Source organism: Gymnodraco acuticeps, unplaced genomic scaffold, assembly GCF_902827175.1.
Source record: "Gymnodraco acuticeps unplaced genomic scaffold, fGymAcu1.1, whole genome shotgun sequence".
Lineage (NCBI taxonomy): Eukaryota > Metazoa > Chordata > Actinopteri > Perciformes > Bathydraconidae > Gymnodraco > Gymnodraco acuticeps.
Genome location: NW_022990289.1, coordinates 1 through 17,946, shown reverse-complemented (window position 1 = coordinate 17,946; position 17,946 = coordinate 1). Strand labels below are relative to the sequence as shown.

At 44.9% G+C, this 17,946-nt stretch overlaps 2 protein-coding genes across 2 annotated transcripts; both read left to right on the top strand.

Annotated features, from left to right (window-relative positions):
- Positions 1–4,390: 4,390 nt before the first annotated feature.
- LOC117549766 (unconventional myosin-X-like) lies at positions 4,391–4,831 on the top strand. The gene is made up of 2 exons (XM_034221837.1): positions 4,391–4,521; positions 4,635–4,831. The coding sequence occupies exons 1-2, from the start codon at positions 4,391–4,393 to the stop codon at positions 4,801–4,803; spliced, it is 300 nt and encodes a 99-aa protein (XP_034077728.1). The 3' UTR covers positions 4,804–4,831.
- Positions 4,832–4,870: 39 nt separating this feature from the next.
- On the top strand, positions 4,871–16,729 carry LOC117549775 (unconventional myosin-X-like; the record flags this gene model as incomplete). The annotated part of the gene is made up of 5 exons (XM_034221847.1): positions 4,871–4,900; positions 14,532–14,862; positions 14,919–15,257; positions 15,726–15,949; positions 16,609–16,729. Coding segments are annotated over exons 1-5 (1,045 nt in total), but the record flags the coding sequence as incomplete, so codon positions are not given.
- Between the last annotated feature and the right edge of the window lie 1,217 nt (positions 16,730–17,946).

Here is a 17,946-nt window from a genome sequence, read left to right as displayed (position 1 = left end):
ATACCTGGCTGAGAATTTTGTCTGTGCTCAGGCCAGCTTTGCGTATTTCATCAATGAGTGTCTGTGTGAGGGTTTTTGCATCACCTGCAACTGCTGTGGCGATTGTCAAGAGCCTCTCTTTTATGACATAGTTCTCATCAACAAAACGCAGTACAATTGAAATGTTTTCACAGCCTGTTGGGTCTCGGGTTCCATCCATTTTGACAGTGTAAAAGGAGTCGCCTATTTCCTCAACAATATGCTCCGTTACAACTTTGCTCATCAGGTCAATTATTTCGTTTTGTATATCATGGCTTATGTAGGTAGCATTTTTGGGAATGGTGGGGGCAATTTTCGCGAGTTCTGGGTCCTTTTCGATGGTATACTCAAACAATGACAAAAATAACCCACTGCCAGACTTGGACATACACTCTAAAGAGTCGTGGTCACCTCGGAAAGGAAGATTGCTGGTAGAGAGAAAAGTCACAATGTCAATAATGGAGCCCACGTAATATTTGTTACGAGCCAGCTGATCTTTGTTGACAAGAGTTGTGATTTCCTGACCAGTCTCGATGCGCATTTGTTTTTCTCTCCACAATTTCTCACAGACTAAATGTTCCTTGGAAGAGCTGTGTTTGCTAAGACCCATGCCCTTTTGTAAGGCATGCTTCCAGTCTTTGAAGCCTTTTATGGTGAACGATGCGTCATGATGATGAGCCTTAAACTTTCTGCATGGGAAACAGTACGCAGCATCGCCTTTTACGGAGTATTCAAGCCAGGGTCGGTTTTGGTACCATGAGCTGGCAAAACTACGTTTTTTTCCCGGAGAAGAGCCGAGAGGGGAAACTATCCAGGACTACCTGTTTTGGTGTATCCACGCCAAGGTCCTCTGGAACTAGAAAACTAAAATCTCCAAGATCACGAGCGTTTAGAATGGGAGCTGGGACTGGGCTGCTAAAGGTTGAACTGCTGCTCCTGCCCGGCCCCGAAGAGGCTTCGTCTGACAACGTTGACTCGGGACCTGGTGGAGGAGAAGGAATAGGTGGCGGGAGACACGTCAAGTTGCCAGCATCTGGTGCTGAGTTGTCAGTGCCACAATCCTTTTGTGAGCTCTTATTGTTCGTGAACCACTTCCTAATATCCATTGTTGCCGATACATATAAAAAAGGATAATAGCCTAGCCAAACTAACCGCCACAGTAAACTGACAGGCTGCTGTGACGCGTCTCACTTTTAAAAAAAAACACACACAACTCAACCCCGCGAAAAACCAGTCACAGAGATTCATTCAGAATTTCATAGCAAAATAAAAAAATTATATTATACTAATGTTTCAACATAGTTTAATACAAAAATAAATGGTATGACAAAGCCCTACAAATAACAACAATAAATATAATAATACAAACATTTTAAAAATATTTTTATATAATAATTTTTTTTAATCAGCCCTGATTTCTCATGGGCGGGCCCAAATCCTGGATGGGCGGGCCCAGCCCCATGGGGCCCGCCCATGACGCCGGCCCTGCCCGCACCGTCGTGTCTTTCCGGCCGTGCCGACACCTTCCGCTCCCAATTCAACATGTCGAATCTGGAGGCTGTCGGCAAAATAAATCCCTCTGATTGGCTGTTCAGCTTAGCGAATCAGTGCTTGAGAATCGCAACGGAAGTGAAGAAGGCACACAGACGGCTATTATTTTTCATTTTTAAGTACCGCACTAAACATGTTTCGATTACAAGTCGTTATGCGAAACAGTCTGTGATGGACGAGAGTGAAAATGGAACGCACGCTATTTGTTGTTTGTATACATCGCGCACATGGGCGCCGTAAGGGGGTGAAAGTTAGGACGATTCTAAGGCCCGTGACTGACGGGGCCCAAACTATTTTAGAACATTAAGAAAAAAATGTTTAAGTAACCAATGTGATATCTTTTCATGGGTCCCAAAATCCCTGGCGGCGCCCCTGATCACGCAGTCTGTCTTCCGGTTGCCTCTTTTGAATGACGAATACACACTACCGCCCCCTGCTGGTAAGGAGAGTTATTGCCACTCACGCATGCGCAGTTCGTACGTGGCTGTCGGCTGAAGTCTTTGCGGTGTGTTCCAGACTGTTGGCCAAGACGCAGAGACGTGAGGAGACACAACAGTCAGGTCCGTCGGGACGTCAGTTTGGTGCGTCAGGGCTGTACACAAGTCTCGTTAAAAACTCTGAGAATATTCAGATTTTAAACAGAAGGATTGCATTTTACCATCCTTTAGAACAAACATGGGGTTTTCTCGGCATCTAAACCCTTTATACGTCCTCCCTGAACCACAAATATGTCCCTGTTTCGTAAACCTTTAAATCTTTTCTCTCCCCCTCGGAGGGATTGGTCCACTTTGTGCCGCTGCCTCTCTTCAGGAGATTCACATCGAGCCGTCCTCTCCTTTCTCTCGGCACATGTCCTCACTATTGTCCGGGAGTCGTTTCATGCTCCTCTTTTACAACCTCTAACTTCATTTCCTGGAAGAGAGGCGGCTGCTCTCGGCGGGCCTGACCCGTCACGGCGGGAATCCAAAGTGAACCGAGGCTTAACGCGGCTTTTGTTGCGCTAATTAGCATAGCAACGATTAAAGGAGATTAGCTGTTCGATCCATTGGGATGCAAATGTGTGCATGAGGACACACTTTCAGAGCATGTGTGATTCATGTTTACTTAGAAAGTGTGTGTGTGTGTGGTGGTGTGGGTGTGTGTGTGTGGTTGTGTGTGTGTGTGTGTGTGTGGGTGTGTGTGTGTGTGGTGTGTGTGTGTGGTGTGTGGGTGTGTGGTGTGTGTGTGTGTGTGTGGTGTGTGTGTGTGTGTGTGTGTGGTGTGTGTGTGTGTGTGTGTGTGTGTGTGTGTGTGTGTGTGTGTGTGTGTGTGTGTGTGTGTTGTGTGTGTGTGTGTGTAGGGCCATGAACTGCATGCTTCCTTTTTTAATCAACTGCTCGTTAGTGACGTCCAAATCACCCTGACGAGTTTACATTTCCTCTGCTAAAATCTCATTAGTGCTTACCACTGAGGATGTCACTCTGCCAACATCACACACACACCACACACACACACACACACACACACACACATATATCATTCAACAGGAGAACCGTGACATTTCCCCACTGTCTCCCTCGTCCCATATCTCATTCCCCCCCCTCACAGATTGGATTAACGCTCTCTATGGACGACAGCTTGGCTCTGTAACGGGCAGCTGCACTAAATGTCGGTAAAATCTCTTCACAGAGAGAAGTCGCCCAAATCACGGCTGCAGTAATCTGCGGTGGTGCACAAAAGAAGAGGAGGGTCTGAATTTGATTTACGTCGCCGGCTTTATTCACGCCGATTGTTCCTCTGTCTGTTAAAATGGGGATGTTATAGAAAAAGGAGGGACCGTCTCTTTTTATTCTGTTCACTTGCAAATTCATAATGTGTGTGTAATACAGTTATGGATGTGCTTTGTCAAGAAGAGAATGGGGCTTTTAATGCCATTCACAGTCCACATTTTTTATTCTGCCTGTATGAAAAGACTAAAGGGCTGCCGCTGAATAGCGTATTTTAATAAACAATTTAGTTACATACATAGTGGAGTGGTGCAGGAATGAGTCCTAAAACACAGAAATTAGTCAGCATTTTAGCACTTCCTGTCCTGCAATGGTTTTCTAATATTTGTTGCGGTTGTTAGCCTGGAATAATTTCTTGGTTAACACAAGCTGAAGAGATTTCAATTATACGACATAAAATATGTCAGTAAATTCCCCACTGGTGGATTTAAAAACTGCCGTTGCTAACAACTGTCTAAATGAGACGACTAGACATCATCATGCCAAACATTAGCCGCCTTTAGCTTAGCGGTGGAGACGTGAAGTCATGTGACCGTGCTGTAGTTCCTTTATAGCCCAACATTAGCCTCCTTTAGCTTAGCGTGGTGGTGACGTGAAGTCATGTGACCGTGCTGTAGTTCCTTTATAACCCAACATTAGCCTCCTTTAGCTTAGCGGTGGTGAGGTGAAGTCATGTGACCGTGCTGTAGTTCCTTTATAGCCCAACATTAGCCTCCTTTAGCTTAGCGGTGGTGACGTGAAGTCATGTGACCGTGCCTGTAGTTCCTTTATAGCCCAACATTAGCCGCCTTTAGCTTAGCGGTGGTGACGTGAAGTCATGTGACCGTGCTGTAATTCCTTTATAGCCCAACATTAGCCTCCTTTAGCTTAGCGGTGGTGACGTGAAGTCATGTGACCGTGCTGTAGTTCCTTTATAGCCCAACATTAGCCTCCTTTAGCTTAGCGGTGGAGACGCGTAATTCCTTCCCCCATCCTCCCCCTTCCAATCCTCTCCTCTCGTTTCCTTACTCTTGCTTCCTCTCCTCTTGCTTCCTCTACTCTTGCTTCCTCTAATGATGTACCTTCTTCCCTCTCAGGTGTTTCTCCGGGAGTCTCTTGAGCACCGTCTGGAGAAGAAGCAGAGAGAGATGGAGGTGCTGAGAGCCGCCATGATCATCCAGGCTCACGTCACAGGATTCATCGCCAGGTCAATATTCAACTCTACATGAACTAAACATTATTATTACTATACAGCCTTAAAAAACTAAATTCTAAGTTGCTAATGAATGCATTGATGTCCTGTTCTCTCCCGACACACAGGAAGCAGTACAGGAAGCTGCTGCAGTGCATTGTGGTCATTCAGAAGAACTACCGGGCGTTTTACTGGAGGAGGAGTTCCTGTTGCTTCGCTGGGGCCGCGCTCACCTTCCAGAAACGAGTCGAGGGCAAAGAGCCCGCCGGGCCTTCAGCCAGCTGCTGGAGGAGATGAAGAGGAGGGAGGAGGAGATGAAGAAGAGGGCGGAGGAGAGGAAGAGGAGGGAGGAGGAGAAAGAGCAATGCAGGAGGAGGGAGGAGGAAATGGAGAGGTAGGAGACAAGAGAGGAGGAGGGAGGAGTTGCTGTCATGCATCCTTTTTAATACTCAGTGTGGTGCACCAGTGATTAATGGGCATCGCAAACACTTGTTTTTACTTAACATTTAAAACAGCTTTCAACTGTTAGGAAACACTTTCTGTCTTTTTGAACATTAAGCATGGAAACATGTTACAGTAGAGACACACAAATATGAACCTTAAAAGCAGCATAATATATCTTCTTTAAAGCTCCATGTCATGGCCATTTCCCTGATCATAGTTCCATTGTTGAGGTCTACGAGAATAGATTTATATTGTGCTATTCTCCAAACTCACATTGGTTCCTCAAACAGCATCTCTGTAAACTACGGGTATTCACTGAATTTCACTCTCTGCCTTTAGCGGCTCGTTGTAGCTCCAATAGCTCCAGCCCCCCCCCTCCCTGTGAGCACAGTGTGCTCTGATTGGTCGAGACGTTGTGAATCGCGCTGAGCTCCGTGGAGGTGTGATTTCCTTGTTTAGCGATACACAGCGAAACTCACCCTGAGCACACACAAAGTCACAGCCGAAGTAAAAACAATAAGTATGGCTTGATATTGAGTCAGAAAAAGGTTGATAACGCAGAGAGAATGGGTCTGCAGAGAGAATGGGTCTGTAGAGAGAATGGGTCTGCAGAGAGAATGGGTCTGTAGAGAGAATGGGTCTGCAGAGAGAATGGGTCTGCAGAGAGAATGGGTCTGCAGAGAGAATGGGTCTGTAGAGAGAATGGGTCTGCAGAGAGAATGGGTCTGCAGAGAGAATGGGTCTGCAGTGAGAACGGGTCTGCAGAGAGAATGGTCTGCAGAGAGAACGGGTCTGTGGAGAGAACGGGTCTGCGGAGAGAACGGGTCTGCAGAGAGAACGGGTCTGCAGAGAGAACGGGTCTGCAGAGAGAATGGGTCTGCAGAGAGAATGGGTCTGCAGAGAGAATGGGTCTGCAGAGAGAATGGGTCTGCAGAGAGAATGGGTCTGCAGAGAGAATGGGTCTGTAGAGAGAACGGGTCTGCAGAGAGAATGGGTCTGCAGAGAGAACGGGTCTGTAGAGAGAATGGGTCTGCAGAGAGAATGGGTCTGCAGAGAGAATGGGTCTGAGAGGATGGGTCTGCAGAGAGGATGGGTCTGTAGAGAGAATGGGTCTGTAGAGAGAATGGGTCTGCGGGAGAGAGAATGGGTCTGCAGAGAGAATGGGTCTGCAGAGAGGATGGGTCTGCAGAGAGAATGGGTCTGCAGAGGAATGGGTCTGCGGAGAATGGGTCTGCAGAGAGAATGGGTCTGCAGAGAGAATGGGTCTGCAGAGAGAATGGGTCTGCAGAGAGGATGGGTCTGTAGAGAGAATGGGTCTGCAGAGAGAACGGGTCTGTAGAGAGAATGGGTCTGCAGAGAGAATGGGTCTGCAGAGAGAATGGGTCTGCAGAGAGAATGGGTCTGCAGAGAGAATGGGTCTGCAGAGAGAATGGGTCTGCAGAGAGAATGGGTCTGCAGAGAGAATGGGTCTGCAGAGAGAATGGGTCTGCAGAGAGAATGGGTCTGTAGAGAGAATGGGTCTGCAGAGAGAATGGGTCTGCAGAGAGAATGGGTCTGCAGAGAGAAGGGTCTGTAGAGAGAATGGGTCTGCAGAGAGAATGGGTCTGCAGAGAGAACGGGTCTGCAGAGAGAATGGGTCTGAGAGAGAATGGCTCTGCAGAGAGAATGGGTCTGCAGAGAGACTGGGTCTGTAGAGAGAATGGGTCTGCAGAGAGAATGGCTCTGCAGAGAGAATGGGTCTGCAGAGAGAATGGGTCTGCAGAGAGAATGGGTCTGCAGAGAGAATGGGTCTGCAGAGAGAATGGGTCTGTAGAGAGGATGGGTCTGTAGAGAGGATGGGTCTGTAGAGAGAATGGGTCTGTAGAGAGAATGGGTCTGTAGAGAGAATGGGTCTGCAGAGAGAATGGGTCTGCAGAGAGAATGGGTCTGCAGAGAGAATGGGTCTGCAGAGAGAATGGGTCTCCAGAGAGAATGGGTCTCCAGAGAGAATGGGTCTCCAGAGAGAATGGGTCTGCAGAGAGAATGGGTCTGCAGTGAGAATGGGTCTGCAGAGAGAATGGGTCTCCGAGAGAATGGGGTCTGCAGAGAGAATGGGTCTGCAGAGAGAACGGGTCTGCAGAGAGAACGGGTCTGTAGAGAGAATGGGTCTGTAGAGAGAATGGGTCTGTAGAGAGAATGGGTCAGCAGAGAGAATGGCTCTGCAGAGAGGATGGGTCTGCAGAGAGAATGGGTCTGCAGAGAGAATGGGTCTGTAGAGAGAACGGGTCTGCAGAGAGAACGGGTCTGCAGAGAGAATGGGTCTGCAGAGAGAACGGGTCTGCAGAGAGAATGGGTCTGCAGAGAGAATGGGTCTGCAGAGAGAATGGGTCTGCAGAGAGAATGGGTCTGCAGAGAGAATGGGTCTGCAGAGAGAACGGGTCTGCAGAGAGAACGGCTCTGCAGAGAGAATGGGTCTGCAGAGAGAATGGGTCTCCAGAGAGAATGGGTCTGCAGAGAGAACGGGTCTGCAGAGAGAACGGGTCTCCAGAGAGAATGGGTCTCCAGAGAGAATGGGTCTGCAGAGAGAATGGGTCTGCAGTGAGAATGGGTCTGCAGAGAGAACGGGTCTGAGAGAGAACGGGTCTGCAGAGAGAACGGGTCTGCAGTGAGAACGGGTCTGCAGAGAGAATGGGGGTCTGCAGAGAGAATGGGTCTGCAGAGAGAATGGGTCTGCAGAGAGAATGGGTCTGTAGAGAGAATGGGTCTGCAGAGAGAATGGGTCTGCAGAGAGAATGGGTCTGTAGAGAATGGGTCTGCAGAGAGAATGGGTCTGTAGAGAGAATGGGTCTGCAGTGAGAATGGGTCTGCAGAGAGAATGGGTCTGCAGAGAGAATGGGTCTGCAGAGAGAATGGGTCTGCAGTGAGAATGGGTCTGTAGAGAGAATGGGTCTGCAGTGAGAATGGGTCTGCAGAGAATGGGTCGAGAGAATGGGTCTGCAGAGAGAATGGGTCTGCAGAGAGAATGGGTCTGCAGAGAGAATGGGTCTGTAGAGAGAATGGGTCTGCAGAGGATGGGTCTGCAGAGAGAATGGGTCTGTAGAGAGAATGGGTCTGTAGAGAGAAGGGTCTGCAGAGAGAATGGGTCTGTAGAGAGAATGGGTCTGCAGAGAGAATGGGTCTGAGAGAATGGGTCTGCGAGGAATGGGTCTGCAGAGAGAATGGGTCTGCAGAGAGAATGGGTCTGCAGAGAGAATGGGTCTGCAGAGAGAATGGGTCTGCAGAGAGAATGGGTCTGTAGAGAGAATGGGTCTGTAGAGAGAATGGGTCTGTAGAGAGAATGGGTCTGAGAGAATGGGTCTGTGAGAGAATGGGTCTGCAGAGAGAATGGGTCTGTAGAGAGAATGGGTCTGTAGAGAGAATGGGTCTGTAGAGAGAATGGGTCTGCAGAGAGAATGGGTCTGTAGAGAGAATGGGTCTGTAGAGAGAATGGGTCTGCAGTGAGAATGGGTCTGCAGAGAGAATGGGTCTGCAGAGAGAATGGGTCTGCAGAGAGAATGGGTCTGCTGAGAATGGGTCTGCAGAGAGAATGGGTCTGTAGAGAGAATGGGTCTGCAGAGAGAATGGGTCTGCAGAGAGAATGGGTCTGCAGAGAGAAGGGTCTGCAGTGAGAACGGGTCTGCAGAGAGAATGGGTCTGCAGAGAGAATGGGTCTGCAGAGAGAACGGGTCTGCAGTGAGAATGGGTCTGTAGAGAGAACGGGTCTGCAGAGAGAATGGGTCTGCAGAGAGAACGGGTCTGCAGAGAGAATGGGTCTGTAGAGAGAACGGGTCTGCAGAGAGAGAACGGGTCTGCAGAGAGAATGGGTCTGCAGAGAGAACGGGTCTGCAGTAGATGAGAACGGGTCTGCAGTGAGAATGGGTCTGCAGAGAGAATGGGTGTGCAGAGAGAATGGGTCTGCAGAGAGAATGGGTCTGCAGAGAGAATGGGTCTGTAGAGAGAATGGGTCTGCGGAGAGAATGGGTCTGCGGAGAGAATGGGTCTGTAGAGAGAATGGGTCTGGAGAGAGAATGGGTCTGCAGGAGAATGGGTCTACAGAGAGAATGGGTCTGCAGAGAGAATGGGTCTACAGAGAGAATGGGTCTGTAGAGAGAATGGGTCTGTAGAGAGAATGGGTCTGCAGAGAGAATGGGTCTGTAGAGAGAACGGGTCTGCAGAGAGAATGGGTCTGTAGAGAGAATGGGTCTGCAGAGAGAATGGGTCTGTAGAGAGAACGGGTCTGCAGAGAGAATGGGTCTGAGAGAGAATGGGTCTGCAGAGAGAATGGGTCTGCAGAGAGAATGGGTCTGCAGAGAGAATGGGTCTGTAGAGAGAATGGGTCTGTAGAGAGAATGGGTCTGTAGAGAGAACGGGTCTGCAGAGAGAATGGGTCTGCAGAGAGAATGGGTCTGCAGAGAGAATGGGTCTGTAGAGAGAATGGGTCTGTAGAGAGAACGGGTCTGCAGAGAGAATGGGTCTGCAGAGAGAATGGGTCTGCAGAGAGAATGGGTCTGCAGAGAGAATGGGTCTACAGAGAGAATGGGTCTGTAGAGAGAATGGGTCTGCAGAGAGAATGGGTCTACAGAGAGAATGGGTCTGTAGAGAGAATGGGTCTACAGAGAGAATGGGTCTGTAGAGAGAATGGGTCTGCAGAGAGAATGGGTCTGCAGAGAGAACGGGTCTGCAGAGAGAATGGGTCTGTAGAGAGAATGGGTCTGCAGAGAGAATGGGTCTACAGAGAGAATGGGTCTACAGAGAGAATGGGTCTGTAGAGAGAATGGGTCTGCAGAGAGAATGGGTCTGTAGAGAGAACGGGTCTGCAGAGAGAATGGGTCTGCAGAGAGAATGGGTCTGCAGAGAGAACGGGTCTGCAGAGAGAACGGGTCTGCAGAGAGAACGGGTCTGCAGAGAGAATTTCGCCGCGATCCCAACTGTCTGTTATCAGCCTGCAGCCCGGAGGAGAGATCAGCAGAGCTGCCTGCACTGAGTGTGTGAGGAAGTCCGTGGATTGGTCAATTTGGACCAATCAGCGGGGGCTTAACGTAACGGCTTCACGGATTGGTCCATTTCGTTCCGGGTACGGTTGACATCATGCGTACCCGTAAGAATCAAATGGACAGTGACGTTTCTCCAACGAGGCGTTTTGGGGAGGTATTTTCTGTGTTAGAGTTCTACTCGCTACAGGGTGTACTTTGAGGGTTTTGACTCTGCAGACCGTTTACATGCATACAAACCTTCATAACACACAAGGGGACGGGTACTAACCGGAAAAGCATGACATGGGACCTTTAAGACATTTTCATTTCAATGTTTGCCCCACACAGAACACTACTGCCTACATTTCTCTTTACACCATACATCATTGTATTGTTTCTCCGCTATCCCATATGTGTGTGTCCTAGATACTGTATGAAAAGTGACTCTGACAGAGGCTTAAAAGGTCGACACGTCAGCGAGAGCAGCGCTTGTACGGTGTGCACTTCCTAAAATCCCCAATTCCCAGAAATGATATCCAGGACGTGAACTCTGCTTCCTCAGCGCTATCTGCAGCCCCGAGGGAGGCGGACTCAAATTAGTGTGAAAAAAACTCTGCAGCAAAATGAAACCAAGATGATTCAAGCTCCCAGTAGACACCCTGATTATCATTTACCAGCATGCATTTATGTACACTACTTTGATAGTATTAATGCAAAGTAAAAAGTGGGTTTTATATGAATGACGTACACTTCCTGTCTGACCTTAACAATCTTTATTCTAGATGGGTTTTACGGGATTTAAGTGCAACGAGGGACGGAAATGTAATTACTTTTTGTTTTTGGTAAATCTTATCTTCTGTGTCAGTCTGCTAATGTGTGTGTGTGTGTTTTGTGGTTGTGTGTGTGTGTGTGCAGGGAGAGGCAGAGGATGGAGGCTGAGAGACTCGCCGCAGAGGTACGATGAAACTGATTATTAACGAGTTAATTTCTGTGGAAAAAGGGAATTAGTTTTCCATTTTAGTCTGATGAAAAAAGATACAAGGGACGAGAAATGTTCTGCAGTGAAATCAGGACAAATGACACTTGGAAATGTTTAATTTATGTAAATATTATCTCGCTTTACGAGCACACTTTTATATTTGTAATGAGAAAGCTTTTGGAACCAGGAGCACAATGAAGGGGAATGGAAAGCCACATTTCAAACTACTTCCACGAGAGAGTTTGGAGGTATCATTCATGAAAATTCTCAAGTACATTTCAAAAGATTGCTAAAGAATTATCTCAGTATTATAAAGTATACTTGAACTGTGCCTTTGGGTATGTGTGTATTATTATGTCCAATTATTTGTATTTTTTTGTTTGGCCTTATGATGGCTTAAATGTGATGACCATTTTAGTTTTCACTTCATATAGCATTGTGAATGGCATGAAATTATGAGCTCTTTTGTTTTAGTGTTATGTGTGTTTGACAGAGAGGAACCCAGGAAGAATAGCCAATGCTCATGCTAGTGCTAATGGGGATACTTTTTTATTTGTGTATTTAGTATCTCACTTTATGAGTAGACTTCTATATTTGTAATGAGAAAATAAGTGGGACTTGTTGGGTACCAGGAGCATAATAAATGAGAAATGGAAGGGGGGGTTAACCACTAACCAGAGATGGCAAAATTACACACTTCCTTTACTCGAGTAGAAGTACAGATACTCGTGTTTAAAAATACTCTGGTATAGTAGAAGTACTGACTAAACTTCTTTACTCAAGTGAAAAGTACCCATAACTAGCAGCTGTTTAAAGAGTACCTGACCTCCCTTTATATTAATAGAACAATAATGTCATTGTTAGCTAATGAATGTTTCCATGCTGAACAACGGCAACATGACAACGTTTCCATTGGTCCCTCTTCTTTAGAGAAGACCAGGAAATGATGGATACACGGATCGTGTTCAAATCAATAGGCACGCAATGACTCTAAAGAATAATGATCACGCATCAAACACACATTCAGACTAAAGGAACCAGCTGTTTGGAAATGAGAGAAGTAGAAAGTACAAGTATTTGAGTTCAACATGTAAGAAGTAGAAAGTAAGGTATTTGTGTTCAACATGAGAAGTAGAAAGTACAGGTATTTGTGTTCAACATGTAAGAAGTAGAAAGTACAGGTATTTGAGTTCAACATGTAAGAAGTAGAAAGTACAGGTATTTGAGTTCAACATGTAAGAAGTAGAAAGTACAGGTATTTGAGTTCAACATGTAAGAAGTAGAAAGTACAGGTATTTGAGTTCAACATGTAAGAAGTAGAAAGTACAGGTATTTGAGTTCAACATGTAGAAGTAGAAAGTACAGGTATTTGAGTTCAACATGTAAGAAGTAGAAAGTACAGGTATTTGAGTTCAACATGTAAGAAGTAGAAAGTACAGGTATTTGTGTTCAACATGTAAGAAGTAGAAAGTACAGGTATTTGAGTTCAACATGTAAGAAGTAGAAAGTACAGGTATTTGAGTTCAACATGTAAGAAGTAGAAAGTACAGGTATTTGGTTCAACATGTGAGAAGTAGAAAGTACAGGTATTTGGTTCAACATGTAAGAAGTAGAAAGTACAGTATTTGAGTTCAACATGTAAGAAGTAGAAAGTACAGGTATTTGAGTTCAACATGTAAGAAGTAGAAAGTACAGGTATTTGAGTTCAACATGTGAGAATTAGAAAGTACAGGTATTTGGTTCAACATGTAAGAAGTAGAAAGTACAGGTATTTGGTTCAACATGTAAGAAGTAGAAAGTACAGGTATTTGTGTTCAACATGTAAGAAGTAGAAAGTACAGGTATTTGTGTTCAACATGTAAGAAGTAGAAAGTACAGGTATTTGAGTTCAACATGTAAGAAGTAGAAAGTACAGGTATTTGAGTTCAACATGTGAGAAGTAGAAAGTACAGGTATTTGAGTTCAACATGTAAGAAGTAGAAAGTACAGGTATTTGTGTTCAACATGTAAGAAGTAGAAAGTACAGGTATTTGAGTTCAACATGTAAGAAGTAGAAAGTACAGGTATTTGGTTCAACATGTAGAAGTAGAAAGTACAGGTATTTGAGTTCAACATGTAGAAGTAGAAGTAGAAAGTACAGGTATTTGAGTTCAACATGTAAGAAGTAGAAAGTACAGGTATTTGAGTTCAACATGTAAGAAGTAGAAAGTACAGGTATTTGAGTTCAACATGTAAGAAGTAGAAAGTACAGGTATTTGAGTTCAACATGTAAGAAGTAGAAAGTACAGGTATTAGTGTTCAACATGTAAGAAGTAGAAAGTACAGGTATTTGTGTTCAACATGTAAGAAGTAGAAAGTACAGGTATTTGAGTTCAACATGTAAGAAGTAGAAAGTACAGGTATTTGGTTCAACATGTGAGAAGTAGAAAGTACAGGTATTTGGTTCAACATGTAAGAAGTAGAAAGTACAGGTATTTGAGTTCAACATGTAAGAAGTAGAAAGTACAGGTATTTGAGTTCAACATGTAAGAAGTAGAAAGTACAGGTATTTGAGTTCAACATGTGAGAAGTAGAAAGTACAGGTATTTGGGTTCAACATGTAAGAAGTAGAAAGTACAGGTATTTGTGTTCAACATGTAAGAAGTAGAAAGTACAGGTATTTGGGTTCAACATGTAAGAAGTAGAAAGTACAGGTATTTGGGTTCAACATGTAAGAAGTAGAAAGTACAGGTATTTGTGTTCAACATGTAAGAAGTAGAAAGTACAGGTATTTGTGTTCAACATGAGAAGTAGAAAGTACAGGTATTTGAGTTCAACATGTAAGAAGTAGAAAGTACAGGTATTTGTGTTCAACATGTAAGAAGTAGAAAGTACAGGTATTTGTTCAACATGTAAGAAGTAGAAAGTACAGGTATTTGAGTTCAACATGTAAGAAGTAGAAAGTACAGGTATTTGTGTTCAACATGTAAGAAGTAGAAAGTACAGGTATTGTGGGTTCAACATGTAGAAGTAGAAAGTACAGGTATTTGTGTTCAACATGTAAGAAGTAGAAAGTACAGGTATTTGTGTTCAACATGTAAGAAGTAGAAAGTACAGGTATTTGGGTTCAACATGTAAGAAGTAGAAAGTACAGGTATTTGTTCAACATGTAAGAAGTAGAAAGTACAGGTATTTGTGTTCAACATGTAAGAAGTAGAAAGTACAGGTATTTGTGTTCAACATGTAAGAAGTAGAAAGTACAGGTATTTGTGTTCAACATGTGAGAAGTAGAAAGTACAGGTATTTGTGTTCAACATGTGAGAAGTAGAAAGTACAGGTATTTGAGTTCAACATGTAAGAAGTAGAAAGTACAGGTATTTGAGTTCAACATGTAAGAAGTAGAAAGTACAGGTATTTGAGTTCAACATGTGAGAAGTAGAAAGTACAGGTATTTGGGTTCAACATGTAACAAGTCAAAGTAAAAAGTTGTGTAAGTAATAAGTACTGATACCAGAAACATGTACTTAAGTACAGTAACGAAGTATTTGTACTCCATACTTCCCACCTCTGCCACTAACTCTAACCCACTTCCACGAAAGAGTTTTTAAACGTGTTTATTTCTCCGTCTTCAGGCTGAGGAGATCAGACGACTTCAGGAGCTTCAGCTGGAGGAGAAGTTGGCCTCTTTGGCTCTTCTTCAGTCTGCAATAGCAGCCGAAACACCACCCAGACCGGAGGGTGAGATGGAGTCAGGAGAAACTGGAGAGGATGCATCCAATCAGGAGGAGGCGATCCGTCCTCACGAGGCCAATCAGGTGGAGGAGATCCTGCGACTAGAGCGGGAAATCCAGTCCCTCCAGGCAGAAGGAGCGTCAGGAACTCTCTCTGACCGAAGCTTCGTTAAGCCGCCTTCAGCTTCTCCGGGATCAGGAGCTCCGGCGCCTGGAGGACGAAGCGTGCAAGGCGGCGCAGCAGTTCCTCGACTCGCTGAACTTCGACGAGATCGACGAGTGCGTGAGGAACATCGAGAGCTCCTTGGGAGTGGAGGAGAAGAGAGAAGAGGAGAAGGAGGGTGGACGAAGGAGGAGAGGCGACGAGAGAAGAGGTGGACGAAGGGTTTGGAGCGGACGATGACGCGTTCAAAGACTCGCCGAACCCGAGTGAACACGGCCATTCGGACGGACAGCGGACAAGCGGGATTCGAACGAGCGACGACTCGTCTGAAGAAGATCCGTACGCCAATGATGGAGTAACCCCGCCTCTTCCACCAACCCCTCTGCTTCACCCAGTGCTACCTCTACTTCCAGCGCCTCCCAGTGCTTCATCCAGCGAAAATTCAGCCTTCTGCCACCCCAAAGGTCTGCAACTCTTTTTACTTTTACAGCTGAAGACTTTCATTTTGCAGCTGCTTTTAATTGAAATATTGATCCAGGAATGGCAAAAGTACCCACATCCTTTACTCAAGTAGAAGTACAGATACTCGTGTTTAAAATACACTGGTGAAAGTAGAAGTAGGCTACTGACTAAACTTCTTTACTCAAGTGAAAGTAAAGAGGCTTTGAAAAGTACTTCAGTAAAAAGTACCCATAACTATCAGCTGTTTTAAAGAGTACCTGACCTCCCTTTATATTAATGGAACAATGCACTGTAACTTTTATTCATGTACCTTTTGTTTTTCATGTTTTATTATCTTTGCTTTTAAATGAGTGTTTTTAAATGCCGTGTTATAATATATATCATAATGCTTGTTCATGTTTGTAAAGCACTTTGAATTGCCTTGTGTTGAAAGGTGCTGTATGAATACACTCGCCTCGCCTTTCCCAAAGCTTCGTCCGAGGCGCAGTCAGAAGATCTGGTGGAGCTCATTCCTCCGGACGAGGACTCGGACTACGACCAGGACGACTACGATGAAGGCGCCATCGTCTCCAGTGGCAGCGTGGCCTTCTCAAACCCTTGCAGTGGGCAGTGGTCTCCGGACTACCGAGGGTCTGTCGGCACCTACAACAGCTCAGGGGCGTATCGCTTCAGCTCGGACGGGGCTCAGTCCTCGGTGAGTTGATACAAAAATTTATTTTGTTCAATTAAGTGTTCATGAAAAGTATCTCACTTGTTACAGTCCTTCAAACAGTTAAAGCCAAACTGGTCATTGTTCTCAACTAGGCTTCATTTAGATGTAATACTTTTCACTAAGTCGGACCAAATGGTAAATGGACTACTTTTATATAGCTCTTTTCCAGTCTTTGCGACACGTCAAAGAGCTTTTTCAAAGTCAGCATTTATCCATTCATCCAGAGGCAAAGGCTACAAAACAAGGCGTTACACACATTTACATACGTTGCGATTTGCAACTTGGAATTGAGCAATAACCTCGATAACCCCAAAGGTTTTTGAGGATGGTTATAAAGCCTAACAGGTCATTGTTCTCAACTAGGCTTCATTTAAATTGAAAACGTTTCACAAAGTTGGACAAAATGGTAAATGGACTGCTGTTATATCGAACTTGTCCAGTCTTTGCGACCCCTCAAAGTCAGCATCAACCCATCATACAGAGTCTAGTTTACAAAACAAGGCTTTCCACACATTTACATACTGTTTGCCATTGGTGCAACTTGGAATTGAGCAGAATCCCGCCAAGTAAAAACGATTGGACCTTTTTAAAATGTGCTCGTTATGTCTTAAATGTCTAATTTCTGTTTGTTTTTATTCCAGTTTGAGGACAGCGAAGACGACTTCGACAGGTTCGACACCGATGACGAGCTTTCGTATCGACGGGACTCCGTCTACAGCTGCGTCACGCTGCCGTACTTCCACAGCTTCCTCTTCATCAAAGGTACAGTCTCTCCCTTATTACACTCCTACCTCAGACTTGTACAGCACAAGAGGAAAGACAAGGGGTTAGATTATATGTTTTGATTATAAGGATTGATCTTTAAAGTGTTCTCAAAGCTGGTGAAGCTGCAGCTAGTTTGAATGACTTTGTATACTGCAGGGTAGCTGGTGGATTTACTCCAGGTGGAACTAAAGTCTGATTTAACACTTGGTTATATTTCACATCATTCATCCACATCTGTGAAGTAACTAAAGGTATTAAATACATGTAGTGGAGGAAAAGTACACCATGTACCTCTGAACTGTAAAGGAGTTGTTTCTATGGCATACTATTCTATGACTTTCTATTTATGACGAAATTAGTTTTAAATCCTCTTCTGAATATAGTTGTTTGACATATATATAGCAAGCTGACCGCTGTACGTGCCACACTCATGGAAAGATAGATCATATACTCAAACCTTTTATGACCTATTTATCACAAACTATGACTATAATCACATGATTGTTAAGTTCTTCCGGGTTTTGGCCAAACTTGAGAGGCTGGAGGGCAACAGAGGATGCTTGGACAACTCAGATTCTTTCTTTTTGTCTTTCTGCTCAGCAGTTATTTATAAGACACTTTTCATCAGATTCTCATCAGGCTGGAAACCTTCAAACACAGAGGACAAACAAATGTTAGCACACATGCAAACAAAATCACAAACATTGTGTCTGCCTCATTGCATCATTTCTAATAATCATAATTCAGTCACATTCCATTTTCAGGGTATTATAATTCAAATGATAAATTGTGAGTTACCTACAAAACATCCTGAACTTAAATGAATGAATAAGAAAGTCTCGTTCTCTACTTGAAACCAAGCAACCCAGAAAACCTCACTGAACACCATCTGCGCTGTCTACAAACTAAACAAAACGGAGCGCACACAAACCACGCTGCGTAAAAGCCGTCGATTGCGCAACAGCACTCTCACAATAAGGCAAGAGCCTCACACACACTGGCCGTTTCTCAATCTCGAGGAACCTGGCTTCCAAGCCAATATTTCAAGGCTGCTACCTCATCGAGTGCCGCCGGAGGACTGTTCCAATCTCCAGCATACTTGGAATTCCACCGAGGGGCGTCCTTGGTTTGGGGGAAATTTCGAGGCTGCACATGGGTAGATTTGCGTCCTTAAAATCCCCACAATGCTTTGGCGCACGGACCAATTTCAAAAA

Excerpts from the sequence above, each read along its gene's own strand:
- LOC117549766 (XM_034221837.1), top strand. The coding sequence starts at position 4,391 with ATGTACCTTCTTCCCTCTCAGGTGTTTCTCCGGGAGTCTCTTGAGCAC. Across the intron at positions 4,522-4,634 it reads GTCACAGGATTCATCGCCAG|GAAGCAGTACAGGAAGCTGC; the intron begins GTCAATATTCAA and ends CCCGACACACAG.